This window comes from Stenella coeruleoalba (assembly GCF_951394435.1).
Source record: "Stenella coeruleoalba genome assembly, chromosome: 11".
In the NCBI taxonomy this organism is placed as follows: Eukaryota; Metazoa; Chordata; class Mammalia; order Artiodactyla; family Delphinidae; genus Stenella; species Stenella coeruleoalba.
Genome location: NC_137157.1, coordinates 98,983,932 through 99,008,160, shown reverse-complemented (window position 1 = coordinate 99,008,160; position 24,229 = coordinate 98,983,932). Strand labels below are relative to the sequence as shown.

The 24,229-nt window shown below is 54.0% G+C and overlaps 1 protein-coding gene across 5 annotated transcripts in view; it reads right to left on the bottom strand.

Annotated features, from left to right (window-relative positions):
• DDX11 (DEAD/H-box helicase 11) overlaps positions 1-23,967 on the bottom strand; it is a 31,867-nt gene extending 7,900 nt beyond the window's left edge. For 2 of the 5 annotated variants that reach the window (XM_079935923.1, XM_079935927.1), the window contains exons 1-16: positions 20,266-21,948; positions 19,836-19,983; positions 16,206-16,454; positions 15,682-15,768; positions 15,229-15,377; positions 8,671-8,716; positions 7,807-7,914; positions 7,523-7,610; positions 6,947-7,158; positions 5,329-5,481; positions 4,498-4,874; positions 4,104-4,183; positions 3,210-3,254; positions 3,042-3,109; positions 337-375; positions 54-165 (exon numbers count right to left, since the gene is read on the bottom strand). In XM_079935923.1, the coding sequence (XP_079792049.1) occupies positions 54-165; positions 337-375; positions 3,042-3,109; positions 3,210-3,254; positions 4,104-4,183; positions 4,498-4,874; positions 5,329-5,481; positions 6,947-7,158; positions 7,523-7,610; positions 7,807-7,914; positions 8,671-8,716; positions 15,229-15,377; positions 15,682-15,768; positions 16,206-16,454; positions 19,836-19,983; positions 20,266-20,321 (2,017 nt within the window). In that variant the 5' untranslated portion in view covers positions 20,322-21,948. Of the gene's footprint in view, positions 1-53; positions 376-3,041; positions 3,110-3,209; positions 3,255-4,103; positions 4,184-4,497; positions 4,875-5,328; positions 5,482-6,946; positions 7,159-7,522; positions 7,611-7,806; positions 7,915-8,670; positions 8,717-15,228; positions 15,378-15,681; positions 15,769-16,205; positions 16,455-19,835; positions 19,984-20,265; positions 21,949-23,857 lie in introns of those variants that run through there. The other 3 variants (XM_079935924.1, XM_079935926.1, XM_079935925.1) reach the window with 3 other exon arrangements.
• Positions 23,968-24,229: the final 262 nt, after the last annotated feature.

The following is a 24,229-nucleotide window of genomic DNA, read 5'->3' as shown; positions in this document are numbered from 1 at the left end:
AAGACCAGGCGTGAGGAAGGCCAACTCTTGCCCAGGCTCCCCCTCTGACTCACCCGCAGTCACCCCCGGCTGCAGGCTCTGCAGGAAGTGCTGGAACCCGGACAGTTTGGGCTGCTCCCTGGAGGGCGCCAGGACCGCCCCGTACCTCTCTGTGAAGCCGAAGAGCTGGGACAGGGATGAGAGCAGTGGTTGTGAGAGGGAGCCGGACGGGCCCCTCCCCGCCCCCGGCGAGCTGCCGCATGGTGAGCACGGAGACAGGGCGTTCGGAGGTTCGGCAGGCCAGGAGAAGAGATGCACGGAGGACAGCAACGGGGGCCCGCGCAAAGGGACACGTACCTTTCTGCTGACCATGCTCTTTTCACAGTAACGCTTCACCTGCGAAAGCAAACCCAGCCAGAGGCGCCGGGAAAACAAATCCAGCTGGAGAAAGCCACCTTCCAAACGACAGGAGCAGGCCCACGCCACCCCCCAGGGGCCCAAAGCGCCTCTTGTGGTCGCATCACCCTCCTGCCTGAGGCCTCCCCTCTGCCACTGTCCCCCCGCTGCGTGTGCATGCGCGCACACGGTGCCCTGCCACAGAAGGGACTCGGCAGCACAGCACAGCCTCTCCTCTCTGAAGGTGCTTGGTGATGGCCACGTCCCCTCTGCTCTCCTGCACCATGACAGCAAAGCTGGACCTTGAGGATTAAGAGGTAGTTTTTTAAAAATCCTATGAGCAAAAGCACAACACAAAAGGGAGAGCTGGGGCTTCCCTGGTGGCGCAGTGGTTGAGAGTCCGCCTGCCGATGCAGGGGACGCGGGTTCGTGCCCCGGTCCGGGAAGATCCCACATGCCGCGGAGCGGCTGGGCCCGTGAGCCATGGCCGCTGAGCCTGCGCGTCCGGAGCCTGTGCCCCGCAACGGGAGAGGCCACGACAGTGAGAGGCCCGCGTACAGCAAAAAAAAAAAAGGGAGAGCTGGGCTAGGTCAGGGGCGTGTGGAGGAGCTTGGTTGTGAGCACAATGTGCAAGATGAGGGGTGTGGAGCCCCTGAAGATCTCTGAAAAGGGGCCATCTTCCATTAAGATTCACTGGGGATGAGAAAACCATAATTCAGCAAGAGTCATGTACCACAGTGTTCCTTGCAGCACTATCTACTATAGCCAGGACATGGAAGCAACCTAAGTGTCCATCGACAGATGAATGGATAAAGAAGATGTGGCACAGATATACAGTGGAATATTACTCAGCCATAAAAAGAAACGAAATTGCGTTGTATGTGTAGTGAGGTGGATGGACGTAGAGTCTGTCATACAGAGTGAAGTAAGTCACAAAGAGAAAAACAATACCACATGCTAACACATATATATGGAATTTTAAAAAAATGGCACTGGGACTTCCCTGGTGGCGCAGTGGTTAAGAATCCACCTGCCAATGTAGGGGACACAGATTTGAGCCCTGGTCCAGGAAGATCCCACATGCTGTGGAGCAACTAAGCCTGTGCGCCACAACTACTGAGCCCGTGCCCTAGAGCCCATGAGCCACAACTACCGAAGCCCGCGCGCCTAGAGCCCATGCTCTGCAAGAAGAGAAGCCACCGCAACAAGGAGCCTGTGCACCGGAACAAAGAGTAGCCCACGCTCGCTGCAACTAGAGGAAGCCTGTGTGCAGCCATGAAGACCCAACACAGCCAAAAAGTAAGTAAATAAATAAATTTAAATAAATAAATAACGGTACTGATGAACCTAGGGGCTGGGCAGGAATAAAGATGCACACAGACGTAGAGAACACACTGGAGGACACGGTGGGGAAGGGTAAGCTGGGATGAAGTGAGAGAGTGACGTGGATTTATATACACTACCAAGTGTAAAACAGCTAGCGGGAAGCAGCCGCAGAGCACAGGGAGATCAGCTCGGTGCTCTGTGACCACCTAGAGGGGTGGGATACGGAGGGGATATGGAGATATGTGTTACGTATAGCAGAAACGAACACACCACTGTAAAGTAATTATACTCCAATGAAGATGTTAAAAAAAAAAGATTCACTGGGGAACTCCCTGGTGGTCCAGTGGTTAGGACCCCGCGCTTTCACTGTCGAGGGTGCAGGTTTGATTCCTGGTCAGGGAACTAAAGACCCTGCAAGTTGCGTGGTGTGGCCGAAGAGAAAAAAGAAAAAACGTCACCGGACTGTAGTCTGTAAAAGAGACACGAGGCAGAGAACAGGACCAGAGACCAGAAAGGAACGAGGAGGGCAACCGCCTGCTCTGGGGCAGCAGCTGTGGGATGAGAGCACGGGGTCAGGGCCTGGCAGCGTGTGGATGCGAGACGAGGGGGAAAGGAGTCCAAGGCCATTCGGCCTGCCGCCCGCCTGGCGGGGGATGGCAGCGACCAGGCCAGGGGGCAGCTGGTGTGAAGGGGAAGGGGGAGCGGGGCCTTGAGCCCACACAGCCGGGTCGCCCTGGGCTCCACCGAGCACCACCAGCACCCTCGTGTGTGCGGCGTGCTGTCCTCCTCAGCTGGGGAGCCTGAATGACGTGGCGCCCCTCCCTTGGAGTCACGGGACCCACGTGCTGCCTTGGACACGGTGCTCTGTGTCGTCAGCAAACCAGACTCACTAAGGTGGTCCGTCAAGCGACAGAGCCTGTGCCCCATCTGGAGGGAGCAAAGGTTGAGGCTGGGCCCAACCCAGGCCAAGCACCCTAGCCGCACTCTCAGGCACCTCAGCCCGACAGCTGGATCGCAAAGTCATTCGTGCTCTGCCCAGCGCCCGGGAAGACTGTGCCCGAAGACAGGTGGAGGGGAGGCACCTGCGAGCGTCCACTTATTACACAGAGAGGAAGGCACGGCTCCCCGTGACCCTCCGCCCCAGGCTGAAGACTCTGCCCTCCTGCGACATGAGCTGTGTGTGAGGGTCAGGTACAGTAACTACAGACCCTCGGACCTCGAGGCTGCTCAAGGACAGAAGGAATTTACTTTCTATTCCTTCCACCGTCTTAACGCTGTTCCGCCCACGGGGGGCGGGCAGAAAAGGAACCTGGATGTGCCACACAAAGGTGAAAACCTACCTTGAACAGGTTGATGTTGTCGATCTGGCTCTCAAAGAGGAAGTCGCTGACGGTCTTCAGCTCCGTCCCTAAGGGCAAACAAGCGAAGGGCCCTGAAGCCCTCGCTCTGAGGACCGTGGCCTCCGCGCCCCAGAGGGCAGCCCAGAAACGGCTCCCACCTGCTCTTACCTGCCTGAGACAGGCTCTGGGTATTGGGGCTTTGCTTAACGTTCCCTACAAAAGAGAATCAAACAGGTCAGGACGGTGGGCCTCTGGCCCCCATCTTCCCCCTCTGCTCTGTAGTTATCGAGTAAGAACGCGCCTATCTGAAGGGGTCTTCTGCCATTTACAGCACCCAAAGGCCCCACGAAGGGGGCAGGGGGGCCTCAAGGTCTGACCCACGTGCACACGCAGCCCGAGCCTGGCGATGTCATCCTTTCCCACATCCTCCGAGGAGGCGGGGATAGGGACACCCCACTCCACACGGGCGCCAGCAGGAGACGCCCAGGCTGCACGGCAGAGACCCAGTGAAGAGCATCAACGTGAGACAGATCCTCCCGAAAAGCCCTGCTGCCTTTCTGCCCTTCAGCTTCTATAAAAGCTTGCACAGGAACTGCCAGAGGGAAGTCGTGTGGCTCCGAACGATGCCAAGAAGTGTGGGCCCCGGAGCCAGAAGACTCCAGTCCCTCTCACCGGGCTCACGAACCACAGGCCGGTCACCTCGGCTCCGGGCTTCAGTTTACTGGCCTGAGGGTTACCGTGCCTGCGCCGCCTTCCTCACAGGAGCACCCGAGTCCTGAGTCCCATCACTGTGACGTAAAGTGTCATACACACATTTATATCACAATATATTACTATTACTGCCACCTGTGGGGTCGGGCCTGGCAAAATAAAAAGGACTCAGAACAGGGGCAAATCAACCAGGGCTCTAAACAAAGGTCTAAGGCCGGACAAATAAGAATTTTCTAAGTCAATGGCCAAGGCGATTCCTGAGAGACAGAAACCCCCGGGGTCCTGACTGGCGTCCGGGGAACAGAGCCCAGCGGGCTCGGCAGCTGGCCGCAGGGCGGGGATGCTCCTTACCGCCCAGCACCGTCACGAACTTCTCCAGCACATACAGGATCTGCTTGATGTACATCAGGTTCTTGGCCTTCAAGCGCTTCCTGGGGAGAAGCCAGTGGACATCGGCGGGAGGACCCCGACTTCCCCTCCCGGTGCTGAGCTGAGGCCCTCCTGTCTGCTGTCTTCCCAACTGGGTCACGAGCTACACACACTCTCCCAGAAGGGCGGCTCACTGTGGCCCAGGGCCTGCACGGCCTCCTGGGGTGCACGCCTAACGAACAGGAGGCGAAAGCACGCTGGCCCCCATCATGCTGGGCCCGGCCAGATGCTACCCCGGTGCCTCCTCTCACAGGCTGGCTTTGGGGTGCCGAGGCTGAGCGGGGCCTTCCCAACCCCTCGGGGGGCAACGTCTCACCCATATCGTTCCATGTACTGGAGCAGCTGGGAGTGGGCCTGGCAGAGCTGGGGGGAGAACAGAGAGCGATGTGATGGCAGAGCAGGCCCTAGACCAGCAGCCTGGGGCCGTGCCAGAGATGCCCTCGACGATGCCTGGACAACGCCAGCCCAGGACACTTGGGGGGCAGTCGAGGTGAAGGGGCGCTGGTGCAGCGGCATCCACTGAGGGTCAGGGAAAGGGGAAGACGATGACTCGCAGATAACGAACGTCCCTGCTAGTGCTTCCTGGGGTGGGAAAGACATGCTGTCTGCTGGGAGAGCCGGTTCCAGGCAACCATCACGGCTCGGTCCAGGCCAGCCGGCACTGGGCAGTCCAGGGGGTGGGTGTCCCGTGGACTTGAGGGTCAGAAACCGCTGGTCAAATCCCAGGCTGACCTCAGGGGCAGCGCTTAACCCTCTCTCAGCCTCCGAGTCTCTACGTAAAACAGCCACCAGCCCGACGCAGAGTCAGCGTGAAGATCAGAGGCACCCCACGTGGTGCACGGCACATAACGGGCAATGAACAGCGGCTTTCAGAAACCTTGAGCATCCCTCAAAGCAGTATCAACAGTAACAACCAGCTGCACAAGGACCCCTGCTTCTCATCCCACCATCCGGCTCACGGAGACCTAGTTAGCAGCACCCTGGCCCGGAGGACTCTGGGCGACACAGGCTGGGGAGAAGCAAGCGAAGCGCTCGCTGCCTGGGCTGGGTCCCGTCCTCAGTCGCGCTGGGGGGCCCCGGCCTCGGCTCAGCGCGCCCGCTGCCCCCCGCGGCAGGCCCTGGCCTGGGAAGGCAGGGGCCGACCCACCTGGGAACCGCTGACCTCCACACTGTGGATGCCGGTGATGGTGTCGATCAGGTTGTGGGCCTCATCGATGACCACGACCTGGCCCTGCAGCCGGATCCCCGCCGCCTCCCGGGCGGCCGCGTGCAGCAGTATCTGGTAGGGCAGCACCACCAGCTGGAGGGGGAGAGGCGGCCTGAGGCGGGAGCAGGACCCCTCCCACAGTGGGCGGGCCCAGCCCCCGGAACACGCGTAGGCGGGCACTCGGGAGAGAAAGCTAGAGCAGCGCACTGTGCTTTGAGCTGGAGAACCTTCCCCGGAAAGTCTTATGTGGAACGTCAGCTACAGAACAGATAAAACTGGAGCCGACTGCACTTCCGAGTGGACCAAGGGCGGAAGGGCGGAAGGGCGGAGGGGCCTGGAGCCCCTGCTGCAGAGCCCCTTCTGCGCCCCCAACGCACCAAGGTCCCTCAACACGCTGTGACAGCACTGGGCCCAGAAAGCAGCCCCGGGTTCTGGCCCTGGGGCCGCCACTTCCCAGCTGTCTGACTCTGGGACAGTCAACCTTTCTGAGCCTCGGTTTCCTCGTCTGCAAAACGGGCTTGAGGAAGCCTATCTCAAATGAGGTTAAGGGGGGGGGAGGCGGGGTAACAAAAATGAAAACACTCTGTCAATTTCTTAGGTGCCGTGTTGTTATGACGATTTTCCAGTTAAAAGGATACCGATAAAGTGAAAATCCAAAAAACTGGAAACTTAAGGCCCAGGTTTTAACACTGGCTCCGCTACTCATTTGCTGTGAGAAAACAGATCCATCACTTAACCCTTCTGGGCCCCGGGGGTCCTCACGTGTAGAATACATTATAATACCTGCCTTAGCTATTTCAGTGGGTTACTATAAACAAAAACGACATGCAAAGTGCCTTATAAAGTCGAGATCATAAGAGTTTCAGGATATCTCACTATATTGGCACCCAAGTGTGTCCAGACCCCAGGAGGGCTGAGACCACCGTGAGGCTGGGTGGGCTCCCCAGTTTCTCGGTGACCCTCACACTCAGTTCCGGGCAGCACACTGACAAGCGTCTAACTGCCAGGTAATGTTATTACTAATACAGTTCCCTGCATCTTTAAAAATCTATGGAAGTCTTCTCTTGATTATGTGAAATTCTCCATAAACGATACGTTATTTCCAAAAGTCATTCAAATTAAGGGAGTAGAAAGAAAACAGTTAAATCATGCCACCAAATAACAATGATATCATTTTTGACTCCATACAGCAAGTCTAGGGAAGGGTCTCCACCTGTGCTGCAGGCAGGTGCGCGAGGTGGGACGACCACGCACCCAAAGGGCACCTGGAAAGACCTTTGCGTCCCGTAGCTCCCCACGGCGCTCTAGTTTCTGCCCTGGCGCTAATGCGCCATCCCCCAGGATGCCAACTGTCCCTGCAGCCCAGAGCCACCTAGGCACCTGGGGCCTCCTCCAACCCTATGTACCAGGAGAGAGTGGGTGACGTGTCCTCAGTGCACGGTGTGTCGGGCAGACAACCATGGCCAGTGACACCCTCCTGAACCAAAAGAGGAGTGAGAACTCCCTCCTGGGCCCTGCTCAGAGCCGAGAGCCACCGCCCAGCCTCCAGGGTCTTCACCTGGGCTGCTGGAATGGCGAACCGGCTCCCGTAGTAGGGACAGGCCCGAGCCTCCTTCCCCAGGGCCACCAGCTGCTCGATGTCCTTCACCTCCAACAGGACCTCGTCCCGGAGGAGCTGCAGCTGCTTATGGTTGTAGAAGGGGCAGGTGGCCCGCGGCTCCAGCCTCCTCCTCCGCCCGGGCTTCTCCTCCTCGACGACGCTCTTCTTCTCTGAGGGGCGCAGGCACAGGGGCAAAGGCAGAAAGAACCTCAGCTGAGGTTCTGACCGCGGGGCCAGAAGGGGTCTGTACCACGGGGCGGGGCCGCTAAACCCTTCCGGAACTGCTGCTTACGGACTCTTCGAAACATCCTGGCATTTTACCTCGTCTTCTCTAGAAGAGGCCTATGATATCGCCTCCTGGCCAGGGTACTGGACTAGATCCAGACTAAAAAGCAAAAAGACCTTTTTCCCCACGTGAGGCTCTTTAGGAAGGAAGCCCGGTCTGCTCTGCCCTCGTTCCCACCGTTTCCCCCGTCCCAGGGCTGCACACGGTCCCAGAGGCCCTCCCTACAGCCTCGGGGCGCTGGAGGCTACCGTGTTTGCTTCTCTGCAGCTCCACACAGCGGTCGTTGATGAGCTGCACAGAACCTAGCTTTCTCACATCTTCATTGACACAAAGATTCTACAAGACAGAGGAGAGGGTAAAGGACACGGGGCTGGCTAAGCGACACAGAGCAAGCCACCGGGCCTGCCCGCCTTCCAGGAGCAGGTCCTTCCTTCCAAGGACCAGCAAGGCACAGGGGCCGTCCCGCCCGCCCTGCTCGCCCGCCCGGCCCCGCCTGCGCTCGCCTGCGCTCACCTGCCCCGCCTGCGCTCACCTGCCGAGAGCCCAAGGACACGAGCCGAGTGTCCTTGCCGAAGGGGCTCTTCTGCACCTCGTGCACGAACTGGGCCAGCTGCGAGTGCGTCCGACTGCAGTAGTAAATCTGCTCGGGGTAGCGGGGTTCAGGGCAGACTGTCAGCCCCAAACGTTCTCGGCACAGCAAGGAGGGCTGGGGCCTGAGAGGCCGAGGGAATGGAGAGGGCACCCGGGACACAGACCTAAGGAAGGCGACTGCCCCCAGGCAGATCTCTGCGAGCCCTCAGGCCAGGGCGTCCCCCTCCCCTGGGTCATGCTGGGCCCCTGCTCCTGCCCCTCTGGGAGGCTCGGTCATCTCAGGAAAGGGAGTTTCCCCTCAGTGGTGGCTCCTGACACAGGGAGGACTCCGAGAGTCCGGGGCGTAGGGGGAAGCGGGGCGGGCGGGCCCCCATGCACCTCCCAGGGCTTGGGGGGCGAAGCAGGAGGAGGCTGAGCTCACCTCTCTGTGCGCCCCTCCAAGATTTAGGAGAGCCGGGGAGGAAGAGAGGAAAAGGGGGGTGGGGGGTTTCTAATGTCAACAGAGAAAACCCGAAGTCCCACACACACGAAGCCTGAGCAGCGTCAGAACCACACACAGCTCCCAGCACCCCAGGCAAATGCAAATTCAGACCAGAGGACAGGGGACGAGCCACTGAGAGCCAGGGGCAGAGCACCCGTCCCCCACCTCCTGCCACCCCCGGTGGAAAGGCCGCCCCTCGACGCCCTGGGGCGCAGGCGTCTCCCGGGGACCCAGCCCCCCTGCCAAGCACCTGGAGACTCGGGGGCTCCCACCTCCTCCCTGGACCCAGGTCAGTCACAGGAGACCCAGGACCTGGTGTCTCACCTTAGTTACATGTTCTTCCTCCAGGTCATCCTCATCCGCGTCTAGTCTGAGAGAGGAAAAAACACACAGCACGGAAAAAGTCTTCTCGGACTTTGTTTTGTTTTTATTCACCTGGAAATTCAATTTTTAAAGGCAGAAATGTGCACTGTCTAGGGCTCTCAGAGAGGAGTTATCAACAGGGTCGGCCTCCTGGTCAACAGAGGATTGTTCAGGCAGCTCTGTGTGAAAGGCCGGGATTTAAATCACATGCCACGTGGGGACAAAGTCGGCAGGACCCCACGAGGGGCTGCATATAGGAGGGAGTGAAGAACATCTTGTGTTCAGAACCAGGTGGGTGTGTCCTCAGAGGCTGCTGTCCCCCGAACCCAGGGCGTCGGAAGCCAAGCTGCAGGACTGGCGGCCCTGGCCTGGACCCTAGCGAGTACTTTTTCCTTGAATATTCGCAAACTCCACTGAAGTTTTTTACCTCGTCCCCTGGGGAGGAGCAGAAGAGCAGGAAAGGCCACAGGGCACTGGCTGCTCCTGTCCCCCGCCAGAGAGAGATGGGGGACTGGGGGACGCGTAGAGCAGTTGGCATCTCAGCCCTGGGCGGGATCACAAGTGCTAGTTCTAATTCAGGCCCTGGAACCGGTGCCTCAGGGCAGGACTCTGAGCACCAACATGGAAAAGCCCAGGACCAAATGGTTTCACCGGTGAATTCTACCAAATAATTAAAGAAGGGCTTCCGTGGTGGCACAGTGGTTGGGAGTCCGCCTGCCGATGCAGGGGACATGGGTTCGTGCCCAGGTCCGGGAAGATCCTACGTGCCGCGGAGCGGCTGGGCCCGTGCGCCATGGCCGCTGAGCCTGCGCATCCGGAGCCTGTGCTCTGCAACGGGAGAGGCTACAGCAGTGAGAGGCCCACGTAACGCAAAAAAAAAAACAAAAAAAAATTAAAGAAATAATGCCAATCCTTCTCAAATGCTTCCAGAAAACCTAAGAGCAGGGAACATTCCCAAACTCATTTCATGAGGCCAGCGTTACTCTGATACCAAAGTCGATAAGGGTACCAGAAGAAAAGAAAACTACAGGACAGTATCCCTGCTGAATACAGATGCAAAAATTCTCAACCAAAGCACATCAAATTCAACAGCACGTTAAAAAGATCATATTTCACGATCAAGGAGGATCTATCCCTGGGACGCAAGGATGTTTCAACATAAGCAAATCAATAAATGTGATACATCACATTAATGAAATGAAAGACAGAAAATCGTATGATCATCTCAACAGATGCAGGAAAAGCATCTGACAAAATTCAACACCCTCTCATGATAAATATTCTCAACAAAAAAAAAAAAAAAAAAATTCTCAACAAATTGAAGAGAAGGAACATACCTTAACACAATGAGGCCATATGTGACAAGCCTGCAGCTAACATCGCGCTCAGTGGTAAAAGGCTGAATGCTTTTCCTCTAAGATCAGGGACAAGGGTGCCCATTCTTATCACTCATCCTCTACACAGTACTAAAGTCCTAGCCAGAGCAATCAGGCAAGAAAAAGAAATAAAATGCACCCAATTTGGAAAGGAAGAAGTAAAATTGTCTGTTTGAAGATAACATGATTTTATATGTAGAAAACCCTAAAGATTTGACCAAAAAACTGTTAGAACTAATAAACAAATTCAGTAAAGTTGTAGGATTCAAAAATCAACATACAAAAGTCAGTTGCATTTCTATAGACTAACAACAAACTATCTGAAAAAGAAATAAAGAAAACAATCTCATTTACAACGGCATTAAAAAAAATAAAATACTTAATAACTTCATCCAAGGAGTTGAAAAATCTGTATGCTGAAAACTACAAGATTTTGATAAAAGAAATTGATGAAGACACAAACAAATGGAAAGATAACCCGTTTATGAATCAGAAGAATTAATGCTACTAAAATGCCCATACTACCCGAATCCATCTATAGATTCAACTCAACCACCACCAAGATTCCAATGGCATTTTTTACAGAAATAGAGAAAACAACCCTAAAAATCATACAGAACCAGGAAAGATAGCCAAAGCAATCTTGAGAAAGAAGATCAAAGCTGGAGGGATCAACACTTCCTGATACCAAACTATATTACAAAGCTATAGTAATCAAAACAGTACAGTACTGGCATTAAAGCAGACACATAGACCAACAGAACAGAATTGAGGGCCCAGAAATAAACCCCTGTGTATACAGTCAACTAATTTGAAAAGGGGGCCAAGAATACCCAATGGAGAAAAGACAGTCTCTTCAACAAATGGTGCTGGGAAAACTGGATATTCATATGAAAAAGAATGAAACTAGACACCTATCTTACACCACTCACAAATTAACTCAAAATTGATCAAAGACTTAAATGTAAGGAACCTGAAACCATAAAACTCCTAGAAGAAAACATAGGGAAAAAGCTCCTTGACATTGGTGTTGGCAATGATTTTTTGGGTACAACACCAAAAGTACAAGCAACAAAGCAAAAATAAATAAGTGGGACTACTTCAAACTAAAAAGTTTCTGAACAGAAGAAACCATTAACAAAATGAAAAGGCGACCTATGGAATGGGAGAAAATATTTGAAAACCATATAGCTGATAAGGGGTTAATATCCAAAATATGTAAGGAACTCGTACAACTCAATAGCAAAAAAACCACAAAAAACAAAAAAAACACCAAAAGCCACACATAATCCAATTTCAAAATGGGCAGGGGAACTGAATAGGCATTTTTCCAAAGAAACATACAAAGAGCAAACAGGTATAGGTACATGAAAAGGTACCAACATCACTAATCATCAGGGAAATGCAAATCAAAACCACACTGAGATATTACCTCACACTTGTTAGAATGGCTATGATCAGAGAGACGAGATAAATGCTAGTGAGGAGGTAGAGAAAAAGGGAAACCTTAGTGCACTGTTGGTGGGAATGTAAATCAGTATAGTCACTATGGAAAACAGTAAAGAGGCTCCTCAAAACATAAAAGCACCATCTGATCCAGCAATCCCACTTCTGGGTGTTTATACAATGGAAATGAAGTCACCATCTCAAAGAGATACCTGAAACCTCACATTCACTGCAATGTTATTTACAAAACCAAGACATGGAAGCAACCTAAGTGTCCCTTGACAGATGAATGGGTAAAGAAAATACGGTGTGTTTTACATACACACAAAACGGAATATTATTCAGCCACTAAAAAAAGAAGGAAATCCTGCCCCTTGCAATAATATGTATGAATCTTGAGGGCATGCTAAGTGAACTGTGTCAGAGAAAGACAAATTCTGTACGATCTCATGTACGGAATCTAAAAAAACCAAATTCATAGAAACAAAGTAGACTGGTGATTTGCTAGGGACTCGGAGGGGGAGGGTGGAGAAATGGGTGAAGGTGGTCAAAGGGTACAAACTTCATTATAAGATGTACAAATCCTGGGCACGTAATGCATGGTGACTATGGTTAATAATACTGTATTGTAAACCTGAAAGCTGCTAAGAGCAGATCCCAAACGTTCTCACCACACAAAAGAATGTTAAGTATGTGAGGTGATGGACGTGTTAAACCTTACGGTGGTAATCATTTCACAACATACACATATACTGAATCATCACTTAGGCATATTACACGTCGAGTACAGGCAGGCCTCATTTTATTGCTCATTGCTTTACTGCTTTTTTTTTTACAAATTGAAAGTCTGTGGCGGCAACCCTGCATCAAGCACGTCTATCGGTGCCCTTTTTCCAACAGCATTTGCTCACTTCGTGTCTCTGTGGCACATTTTGGTAATTCTCGCAATATTTCAAACTTTCATTATTATTATATTTGTTATGGTGATCTGTGATCAGCAACCCTTGACGCTACTATTGTAACCGTCTTGGGTGCCCCGAACCACGCCCATACAAGATGACAAACATAACTGTTAAATGTTGTGTGTGTTCTGACTGCTCCACTGACCAGCCATTCCCCCATCTCTCCCTCTCCTTGGCTCTCCTCATTCCCTGAGACACAGTCTTGAAATTGGGCCAGTTAATAACCCTACAATGGCCTCTAAGTGTTCAAGTGATAGGAAGGATCACATGTCTCTCACTTTAAATCAAAAGCTAGAAATGGGGCTTCCCTGGTGGCGCAGTGGTTGAGAGTCCGCCTGCCGATGCAGGGGACGCGGGTTCGTGCCCCGGTCCGGGAGGATCCCACAGGCCGCGGAACGGCTGGGCCCGTGGGCCATGGCCGCTGGGCCTGTGCGTCCGGAGCCTCTGCTCCGCGGCGGGAGAGGCCACAAAAAAAAAAAGAAAGCTAGAAATGAATTAAGCTTAGTGAGGAAGGCATATTGAAAGCTGACAGGCCAAAAGCTTGGCTTCTTACGCCAAAGAGTTAGCCAAGCTGTGAGTGCAAAGGAAAAGTTCTTGAAGGAAATTAAAAGCGCTGCCCCAGTGAACACAGGAATAATAAGTAAAACGGTGTTATTGCTGATATGGAGAAAGTCTGAGTGGTCTGGATAGAAGATCAAACCAGCCACAACATCCCTGTAATCAAAGCCTAATCCAGAGAAAGGCCCTAACGCTCTTTACTTCTATGAAGCTGAGAGGTGAGGGAGCTGCAGAAGAAAAGTCTGAAGCCGGCAGAGGGTGACTCGTGAGGTTTCAGGAGAGAAGCCGCCCGCACAACATTGAAGTGCAGAGTGAAGCAGCGAGTGCTGAGGGAGAAGCTGCAGCAAGTTACCCGGAAGATGCGGCGAAAGTGGCTACACCCAACAACGGATTTTCAGTGGAGACGAAACAGCCTTATATTGGAAGAAGATGCCACCTATGACTTTCATAGAGAGGAGAAGTCAGTGCCTGGCTTTCAAAACTTCAAAGGACAGGCTGACTCTCTCGCTGGGGCTAATGCAGCTGGTGACTTTAAGGTGAAGCCAATGCTCATTTACTGTCCGAAAATCCTAGAGCCCTGAAGAATTATGCTAAATCTGCCCCGCCTGTGCTCTGCAAATGAAACAGCGAAGCCTGGATAATAGCACATCTGCTTATGACACAGTTTACGGAATATTTTAAGCCCACTGTTGAGACCTACTGCTTTGGAATAAAAGGTTGCTTTCCAAATATTAATACTCACTGAGGACGCACCTGGCCACCCAAGAGCTCTGATGGAGACGGACAGTGAGACGAACGCTGGTCTCATGCCTGCTAACACAACATCCACTCTGCAGCCCACGGCTCAAGGAGTAACTTTGACTTTCAAGTCTTATTATTTCAGATACACATTTGTAAGGCTTTAGCTACAGACGGACCTGGGCAAAGTCAACTGAAAACCTTCTGGAAAGGATTCACCCTTCTAGATGTTATTAAGAACATGTGTGATTCATAGGAAGAGGTCAAAATATCAACATGAACACGAGTTTGGAAGAAACTGATTCCAGCCCTCATGGATGACTTTGAGGGGTTCAAGACTTCAGTGGAGGAAGTCACTGCGGATGTGGTGAAAACAGCAAGAGAACTAGAATTAGACGTGGAGACTGCAGGTGGGGCTGAACTGCTGCAAGCCCATGACGAACTTTAATGGATGAGCAATTGTGTCTTATGGATGAACAAAGAAAGCGGTTTCTTGAGATGGAATCTAATCCTGGTCAGGATGCTGTGAAGACTCTTGAAATGGCAACAAAGGATTTAGAAAATTACATAAACTTAGTTGACAAAGCAGCAGCAGGGTGTGAGAGGACTGACTCCAATTTTGAAAGAAACTCTACTGTAGGTAAAATGCAAACAGCGTCGCTGCTACAGAGAAACTGTTTGTAAGAGGGGGAGTCAATCGATGGGGCAAACACCACTGTCGCCGTATTTCAAGAACCTGCCGTGGCCCCCCCAGCCCTCAGCAACCATCACCCTCATCAGTCAGCTGCCACCAACACTGAGGCAGGACGCGCCACGCCGACAGCAGAGGCTCAAAGGGCATTTATGAAATTAAAGCACGAATGACGGGGAGGATTTCACGGGTCGGCGGGGCCTAGAAACGGCCCAAGTGTTACCATCAGCGTTTCTAGTTCACCCAGGAAGTTACAGCTCACAAACTAGAAACCTATGAACCTAGACCAAGCCAAGCCGTAGGTGAAAAGAAAAACACGGGCTGAGGACACCTCGAGGGCTTACGCCACAGGCCTCACACGGCCCAGTTTGGTATTAAGAGCCTGAGACTCAGAGCCGGGCCAGCGGAGGTTCAGGTCGCCGGCTGGGGGCCTCGGCCAAGGCACAGCACCCTGCTGGGCTCGGTGTCCTGGGTGCAGAGTGGAGACAAGAATACCACAGAGGGTACGGAGGTGACACCTGCCTGAGCTGCCAGAGAAAGGGCCCCTGTCGTCATCCTTTGTGCCCCGAGGAGGGGCCTCGCTGGGGGAAGAGGGCAGGCAGCCGGGTTTCCGCCCCGTCGGTGCCCCACGAGTGACCAAGAAGCCGGGCCTGAGAGGAAGGAGCCCCGCGCAGCCACCCCAGGGCAGGGGAGGCAGGGGAGGCAGGGGAGGCAGGGGAGGCAGGGGAGGCAGGGGACGCGCTCTCACCCGCTGGCTGAGCCTTTCTCCTCGTCACTCTCGTACTCGGCGAGGACCAGCTCGTCCTCCCCCCAGGCCAGCTGCTCGGGCCCCGTGCCTGCTGCCAGCATCTCCCTGCTCAGGCGGAGGAGACGCTCAGTTTCTTCATCTTCCTGTCTCTGCGGAGGAGCGTGGCCAGTGGGGAAAGAGAAAGAAACCTCAGCGCCAGAGCCCCACCCCCTGGCGAGGCAGCCTCTGGGGGCCAGGCCAAGGGCAGCGGCACACACGCCATCGACACGGGCCTCACCCGACGGGTGTCAAGGCCCCAGGATGAGTCCCTCAGCGCAGGCTGCCCTGCTACCGGGCGAGGAGCACGTAGCCAGAGGGCACCGGGAGGGGCTGAGGTCCCGGTGCTCGCCCGCATCCGCTGCACCGTGAGGGCCCATGCAGGGGGACGCCCCCCTGACACGGGCCGCCACTCACCATGCGCTTGGCTGCGAACTTGAGCGACGCGTTGTGACGGATCTGCCGAAGGCGCTCCTCTCGCTTCTTCCTCCTGACCTGCCCCTCCTAGAGCGGAGGGAGCCAGAAAGGAGACCCCTGCAGGAAGCCCCAGCCTCCCACGGCCCCCGCGCACCTCCCTGCCCTGCCAGCCTCCTGTCGGCCAAGCTGTCGAGCTCACTGCTGCGGGAAGTGCGCGCCTCCCTCCCGAAGCCCCACGCTCTCCATCCAGTGCAGCCCGTAAGCGAGTCTGCAGCCAGGGAAGCCTGTGGCCAATGGCAACGGTGCGGTTCCTTTCCTGGGAAAGAATGGGAACCGCCAACCTAGGGAAGGCTGGTGACATCGGCTTCCTACTGACAGCGAGGGCGCAGCACCCTCCACCAGGGCGGTGGCCAGGGGGCTGAGGGGCACCGTGAGGACACGAGCTGTCCTGCTTCGGGATCCACCCGAAATCCTCCCGGAGGCCCCGCTTCCGGATCACCCCACCTCTCGTAACCCGATCTCACCTTCAGTCGGTCCACCAGCTCCCTTTCTTCTTTCTTCTGCACAAACTGAGTGACCCAGTCGGGCTCTCCAGCGGCCCTCGGGGAGCCTGGGCTCTGCTGGCAGGAGGGTGGGGGACACGGGGCCTGGCCCTTCCCATCGTTTAAGGGGTCGGCTCCGGCCTCAAGGAGACGCTCCTCCTCTTCCTGTTTCTTCTGTTCAAAGTCGCGGAGCCAGGAGAGGGCCCCACAAATGAGACTTAAGGATTTTCCCTACGGGAAGAAAAACGTTCTCAGAAATAGAGGATGGGAAACGAAGCTTCCCTAATGACCTTTCCCGTTTTGTTTTTATAAAGCTTTTTTAAAAAATTTATTTTATTTTATTTATTTTTGGCTGTGTTGGGTCTTTGTTGCTGCGCGCGGGCTTTCTCTAGTTGTGGCGAGCAGGGGCTACTCTTCGTTGCGGTGCGCGGGCTTCTCATTGAGGTGGCTTCTCTTGTTGCGGAGCACTGGCTCTAGGCGCACAGGCTCAGTAGTTGTGGCATGCGGGCTCAGTAGTTGTGGCTCACTGGCTCTAGAGCGCAGGCTCAGTAGTTACGGCGCACGGGCTTAGTTGCTCCGCGGCATGTGGAATCCTCCCAGACCAGGGCTCGTACCTGTGTCCCCTGCCTTGGCAGACGGATTCTTAACCACTGCACCACCAGGGAAGCCCACCTTTCCCGTTTTAATAAAGCCTTTGAGGGAGGTCTGACTTTAAATATCAGAGGGTGCTCTAAGACCAGCCTCGGAAAGGAAGGAAAAAGAAGGGGACTGGCAAGAGAATGGCTGCGGGAAAAAAATAGGAAAAAGGGAGAAATAAAAGTGAAATTCTTTACTTATACGGCTCACTGGTCCTCAGAGAATGAAAGTGGCTTATCAAGTCGCATGTACGTACTGCAGGTCATAATCAGAAGAATGGGAGAAACTGAATCAACAGCCCAGAAAATAAAGCCAAAACAACGCACAGCCTGGAATCCCGGATACGACTTGCTGGCGGGGAGCTGCAGCCAACGTGCGGACAGGAGGTGACCAGCCCCATGAGTCCCAGTGTCAGGAAACGTTAAAGCAAGCCAACTGCTCTGGGAGCACAACTGTTGGTTTAAAGGCCAGAATTCTCCCCGTAGGTCCTTGATATGGGGTGAATTGTGTCCCCCCAAATTCACATGTTCAAGTCCTAACCCCCAGTGTCTCAGAATGGGCCCCTACTTGAAAATAGGGTCATAGCAGATGTACTGAGTTAAGAGGAGGGTGGCCCTGACCCAGTAAGACCGGTACCCTTGTAAAAAGGGGAAATGTGGACACAAAGGCAAGGAAGGCAGACGATGGGAAGAGCCGTGGAGAAGCCCGCCGTCCACACGCGGAGGAGGGGGCCTGGACAGTCCTGCTGACACCTCATTCGGGACCTCCGGCCTCCAGACTGTGAGACGATAAATTCCCGCCATTGTGCCCACTCCACCTGTGGTGTTTTGTGATGGCAGCCCGGGCAGACGAAGGTAATAATTTTATGATGAAGTGTGATACTGAGAGACCACTGGATGCTGTGAGCGGAACAGGCATAAGTACCTTAAGAACTACAGAAACCTTTAAAAGACAACTATCGACTCTTAAAAAAGAGACAAAAGATTATTCAAGAAAAAAAAGAGACTAAAAATATATAACCACACCAGGGAGGAAGCTCACCTTATCTACCACAAGAAGGTCCCAACGATTAAGATCAATAAGGCGAGAAACAGCGGCATAAGCTTGTAATTTCAACATATTCTATCCAAGTGTATTTCTTTTATTCTTTTATTTTTTTTTTTGCAGTACGCGGGCCTCTCACTGTTGTGGCCTCTCCCATTGCGGAGCACAGGCTCCGGACGCGCAGGCTCAGCGGCCATGGCTCACGGGCCCAGCCACTCCACGGCATGTGGGATCTTCCTGGACCGAGGCACGAACCCATGTCCCCTGCATCGGCAGGCAGACCCTCAACCACTGCGCCACCAGGGAAGCCCCCAAGTATATTTCTTAAGAAACAGTTAAAAGACTTAAAAGCACCTGCCCAAGGAACAACGTTTGATAAATGTGACTTTTTAAATGATAGGCACTGTTCTTTGATTCAGTGTTTCACATGACTTTAAAGAGAGGAAGACGAGATGCTTAACAATGTCAGATGTGGCAGGTGGTCGGCTGGGGACCTGAGCTCCTCAGATCTAATTACAGGAAGTTGCTCCTGACCCTAACCAGCCTTTTGGTGGGGGGGTCAGGAGGGCAGACGTCCCATGCACTGGGCTTATTTATTTATTTTTGGCTGCACTGCACAGCACGCGGGATCTTAGTTCCCCAAGCAGAGATCGAACCCACAGCCCGTGCAGTGCAAGCGCAGAGTGGACCACCAGTGAAGTCCCCACGTGCACTGGGTGTAAATGGAAGGTCGGATGCTGGTAGAAAGATGCTACTTTAAAAACCCCTCGGGCTTCCCTGGTGGCGCAATGGTTAAGAATTCGTCTGCCAAGGCAGAGGACACGGGTTCGAGCCCTGGTCCGGGAAGATCCCACATGCTGTGGAGCAACTAAGCCCGTGCGCCACAACTACTGAGCCTGCGCTCTTGAGCCTGTGAGCCACAACTACTGAATCCCATGCACCTAGAGCCCGTGCTCCGCAACAAGAGAAGCCACCGCAATAGGAAGCCTGCGCACCACAACGAAGAGTAGCCCCCGCTCACCACAACTAGAGAAAAGCCTGCACGTAGCAACAAAGACCCAACGCAACCAAAAAAAACAAAAATACAAAAAACCCTCACTCTGCACAGTATCTTCATGACCCATGTTGTGTGAACTGGTGGAACGGAGCCTCTCCCACTCGCTGTATCTAAAGGAACAAAACGGAACAAGAGAGCGGCCCATCCGCCCTCTTCCTGCCCCAGGAGATCGTGTCATCCCAGGAGAGAGTGACACACTCCCGTCAGTGGATGAGAAGGAATAAGTCACTTTCCTTCGTTCATTCATTACACACACACAGCTTAAGAGCCCCGAGGCCGACCGTGCCAAGCTCCCCGCAGATGACGGGGACACAGAGGAGAGGACCTCGAGGTCCTCGTCCTCCAGGAGGTCACAGCAGCACCCACACAGGCAGCTAGCTCTCACGCGGCACTTGCTCTAGAAGGTAATAAAGGGCAAGAGAGAAGTGGGACCCTAACAGTCCTCCGCGGCCAACCTCTAACAAACGCCCTCCTCCCAGGCCAGGAAGGAAAACTGCGGGGCTCTGGACTGGACCCCTCCGGCCCTCAGTAACCCAGTTCCTGGAGAGTAAACCAATATGTCGGATCTGTGGATAAGCCAGAGTAACTTCCACATTTCTCAGCATCAAAGCGGTCATGCGCCCAGAAAAATCCGGAAGGTTTCAGTGCTACGGTCGTGGTTTCCATGGCCATTAAAATTCTCATTTGCCTTTAGCCTAATTTTTCTCAGACCCCGGGCCTGTGTTTAACGGCTTAATAGACAGAAACGGCCACTACTCAGAAAGAACGACTTTCTTCAACCTCAAACCACGACTCTCTGCACATGCAGACAAGCACGCTGGCTCTGACCTGTCATCAGAGTCTCCCTAGACCCTCTTCAGGCCCCAAATACTTACGGTGCCGGTTGGACTCTCAAATATCCCAATCTTGCCAGCCTCCAACACCTGGTACAGCGCTGCCATGAAGTCTTTCTGGATGGCATAGGGTGTGAAGGGAAAAGGGAAGTGGACGCCACCAGCCTCTTCTGTTTTGTCAGCCATGGTCCTGGGGGGTAAAAAGAAAATCTAGTAGCTCTCTGATGGGCCAGGCAGTACTGGCCCGAGATCCTGAACGGTTCCTAGGAGGGGCCTCAACACTAGTCATGGACTTCCTCCCCAGGAGGGACATGTTTTGCAAGCAGAGGCTATGCTCCTTCCCTCACGTGCCTCCCCATGAGGCCTGGCCACGGTCGCTGTCCATCCAGGAACGTTCGTCACAACGGGATACAGGGGGACGCGGCCCAGGAAGCCCTGCCGGAAACCCCTGCCGTTCCGCTCGCGTGCACACCTTTCTAAGGGCCTGGAGATTTCTTTTGGAGAGCCCGTAATTACTTCTGCAGTCATTAATTTCTCTTCTCCCTCATCTCCCAGCCATGTCTTCCAACATCGCAGGACAAAACTGCTTCTCCTGCCCCTGCTGTGAAGACCTAAGAGGTCGTGACCCACAGGCGGAGAAACCCGAGCACAGCTTTTCTGCGTGTCACACACCCATCCCTACCCAACAGGCATCTTCCGTTTGCATCTAATTCATCCCAGCCGCCACTTCCAGTACAAACCAGAGCCGCCCCCTAAGAGCCTTCCCTGGGCCCCAGCCTGGAGGGCCCTCTGCAGGCGGCTGAGCCCTGGCTGGAAGGGCTTCCCAGAACTGAGGCCTCGGCACTTGTCTGCCCCTGCAGGCCCAGGTCTAAGAAAAACGTCTCTGCTCCACACTTATTCCACGTTTTTCCTCCTCTTCTGACCCTGGTCTCTCTGAGACAGCTTGGACACACCCCTTCTTCCTTTAGTCACCATTTTCCATCCGGGCCCCACTCTGTCTTTGGAAGTCACTGCTCTGAGCTATTTAAGCAGGCCCAGCTCACCTCAGTACAAATATGAATACATCTAAATCCCATTTATGCCTTTGCTACATAACTGGCCTCAGGAAGACCAGTGACCACGTCAATTCATGTATCAGAGAAGGGAGTTGCGTGATGTTCTTCCAGTTAAGAGTTTAGGGGCAGTTAAAACGAGGACCGAGGTGGAGGGATGACGATAAGAAGGATGACTTAAAACCAGGACAATTCAATCCAAGAGGGAAGTGTGTAATCAGAAACCCAGTAAAACGTGAAGGGAAAGGAGAACGGCCCTAACAAACTCTGAGCGCCTGCCCTGTGTTAAACGCTCTGCAGGCCCTTCCACTTCTGGTGTCTCGTTTAATCTGTACAACGCTGTAAGCAGATGGTCTTTGGATCCTGACGCTTACAGAAATTAAGTAACTCTTCAAAGACTCAGCTCAGAAAGGAAACCCAGGGATCCAAACCCAGGTCCACATGGCTCTGTTTGAGTCCAACTCACGTGTCTGCAAAAGAGAAATAGCATAAATAAAAGGGAGATTTACTGAAAAGATACATATTGAGAGACTGAGAATACAGACCACCTGGAAACACCAAGAGCAGAAGCCACGGACAGGGTGGGACTCCCTGCAGACTAGAACTGCAAAGTGGTTCAGGTTCCAAGATGGATCCAGAAAGCCCACCAACGGAAAACACCTGCGGATGCCCCGCGGATTCCATTCTCCTGCTCCGTCGTCGCGGGCCAATGGAGCCTGCCCGGCTTCCCCTGCTCGCCTGGCAGCTTCTGCTTTACCCCAAAGTCAGCCTGCACGCCACCTCTGCCTGCAGCCCCCTCGACCTCTGGCTTCAGCTCCCACTGCCAAGCGAAGTCTTTTCTTGTTTCGTAGTTCTAAATCCCAAGAGAAAAATCTGACCCGTCCCTCCTCTCCTTGTAAGACAGATCACTGGGCAGCCTAGAGACGGCTGGGTGAGGACCCCATCCTGATCCAATCAGCCCGGGCCTCGCACCTGCCGTCCCCGCCTGCTTGTCAACGTTTAGGACTCAGCTCAGCTCCTCAGAGGCCTCTCCCTGTATGTGGCACCCTCCAGTGGTCAAATACCCCCCTCCAAACAGACACACACACACACACAGACACAGACACACAGACACACACCACTCGGCTGAAGTCACTTTTTTATCTCATTGATCTGAAGTACTCTTTCTTTTGTTCATAGGTCTTAGCACTATGCGAACTTATTTACTGTCCTCCCCCACTAGAATATGAAGAGCATAAAAGGAGGAGCCTTGTCCGTCTTGTTCTTCCCCCAGCATTCAGAACAGGTGCTTCGGCACTCAGCAGGCATTCAGGAACAATTTGATGAATGAATGGCCAGCTTGAGGTGGGAGCCGTGGGGCGGGTTTCTGCTCCTCAGAGGGGTGGGGAGAGGAAGTCTATGACTTAAATATTTAGGCCGAGGGCCAGTTCTTTAATGGTTTCAAACTGCTTCCATATAACCTCACAACCCTATGTGGCCAGAATTTTTATTAGCTCTATTTTACAGCTGAAATAACTGAACCTCAGAAAGGTTAAGTGACTTGCCCACGGTCACTCAGCAAGGGCTTGAATCCAAGATTTGAAAGCACATCTGCCTCCAAGCTGTAGATTTCTGATCTTCCTCCCACCGGGGTAAGTAGGGTGGAAAGACTCAGTTACCAAACTTTAGAATGACAACACGAAACAATACAGAACAAAAGTAATTATTATTCCACTTCTCCGTGGGTGGTAATTACGGATCTCATTATTCCAGGAGCAGCACAAGCTAAACCGTAAGTTAAAAGAAGGGTTTAGCTAAATCCATGAATAATGGATATACTAAGTGCTACTAAGGATGTTTGGTGGAACTTTTCCCGACCTCTTCAGGCTGGCTGCGTGGACACGAGCTCCCACCCAAGTTCTCCCTAGAACTCCCACCCAAGTTCTCCCTAGAACTCCCCACCAATGCGAAGGCAAATCTCATGCTCATTAAATGGGCGAAGATACGTGAGAGCATCTCGGGGCATGTTAGTCCTGAAAGTGCTCATTTTCTTCAGTCTTCGATGATCACTTATTTGCCTGGGTACAAACTATTGCTACTGACTGAATCGTGTCCCCCCCCCCCCGCCCCGCCTCCAAATTCATGCGTTAAAGCCCTAACCCCCAATGTGAGGCTGTATCTGCAGAGAGAGCTTTTAGGGAGTAATTAACATGAAATGAAGGAGGTAATCAGGGTTAAATGAAGTCCTAAGAGTGGGGTCCTAAACTCTTATAAGGACTGTGGCCTTGAATTCCCAGCCTCTAGACCTGGGAGAGAGAAGTTTCTATTGTTTAAGCCACCCAGTCTATGGCGTTTTGTTATGGCAGCCTGAGCCGATGAGACATCCATGTCCAGGTACCATCCTACTGTCCCCCTCCTAAAGTGCTTTAACGCCACACACCTGGGAGACGACCCGGCTCCAGCGCACCTGCTGGGAATCCGGAGCTGGCCCCAACCCCATATTCGCATCTTGCTTCTGTCCCCCTCCCAGCTCCGCCCGCAGAGCTCTCACACTGGGCTAACATTTCTCTCCACTTTTCTCGGCACTGCCTCCCACACGCTGGTCCATTCCAGCCATCGCACTCCTCCTGCTCCACCTTGGTCCCCCGGGCGGCAGGAGGGCTCTGGGGTCAGACTGCCCAATGTGGGATCCCGGCTGTATCCGTGCTAAAGTCCACATCCCTGAGCCTGTTTCCTCACCTGCGGGGGACAGGTAACGGCACATTCGGTAGCGCTGCAGGGACCAGCAGGCACTACAACGTAAGGAACTCACGCTTCGCACGGCCGGCGGATCCGCCCCGCGGCCGGCGGCTCACGGCCAGGTCCCGCCCCGCGGCCTCTCCAGCCCTTGGATTGGTGTCTGGCCTGTCAATCACATGTCAAGCCCGCCCCAGCTCGGGGACGTTTTCCCGCCACCGGCCGGCCCGCCCCCTTGCATTTCTCCCGGAGCCTGCCCTTTCTCCTTTTGCTCCGCGTCCTCGGCACCGCGCTCACCTTCCTCGGCGGGAGGGCTGCTCCGCCGAGACCCGGCCGGCGAGGAGTCCGAGCGGACGCCACTGAACCTGAAACCCCGGCTCGCCGGTGTCGGCGTCCCCCACGGAAGCCCGTCGCGATGCACGCCCCACGCCAGTGCGCGTGCGCACTCCGGGGTTGGCGGGGGCCGGTCGCCTGTTGTGCCACTGCGCTTGCGCCGCGGGCTCGTCCAGGCCTCGGTCTGCGTTACCCGGAAGACCGACCGGCGTTGCACAGCCCATTTCTCTGCGCGTGCGCACTCCGTGTCTTGCTGGGGCTGGACCTCCCCTTTTTGCGTCACTGCGCTTTCGCGGCTGGTTCGCGGGAGGGAGGGGCCGTCGGAGGCTGTGGTCG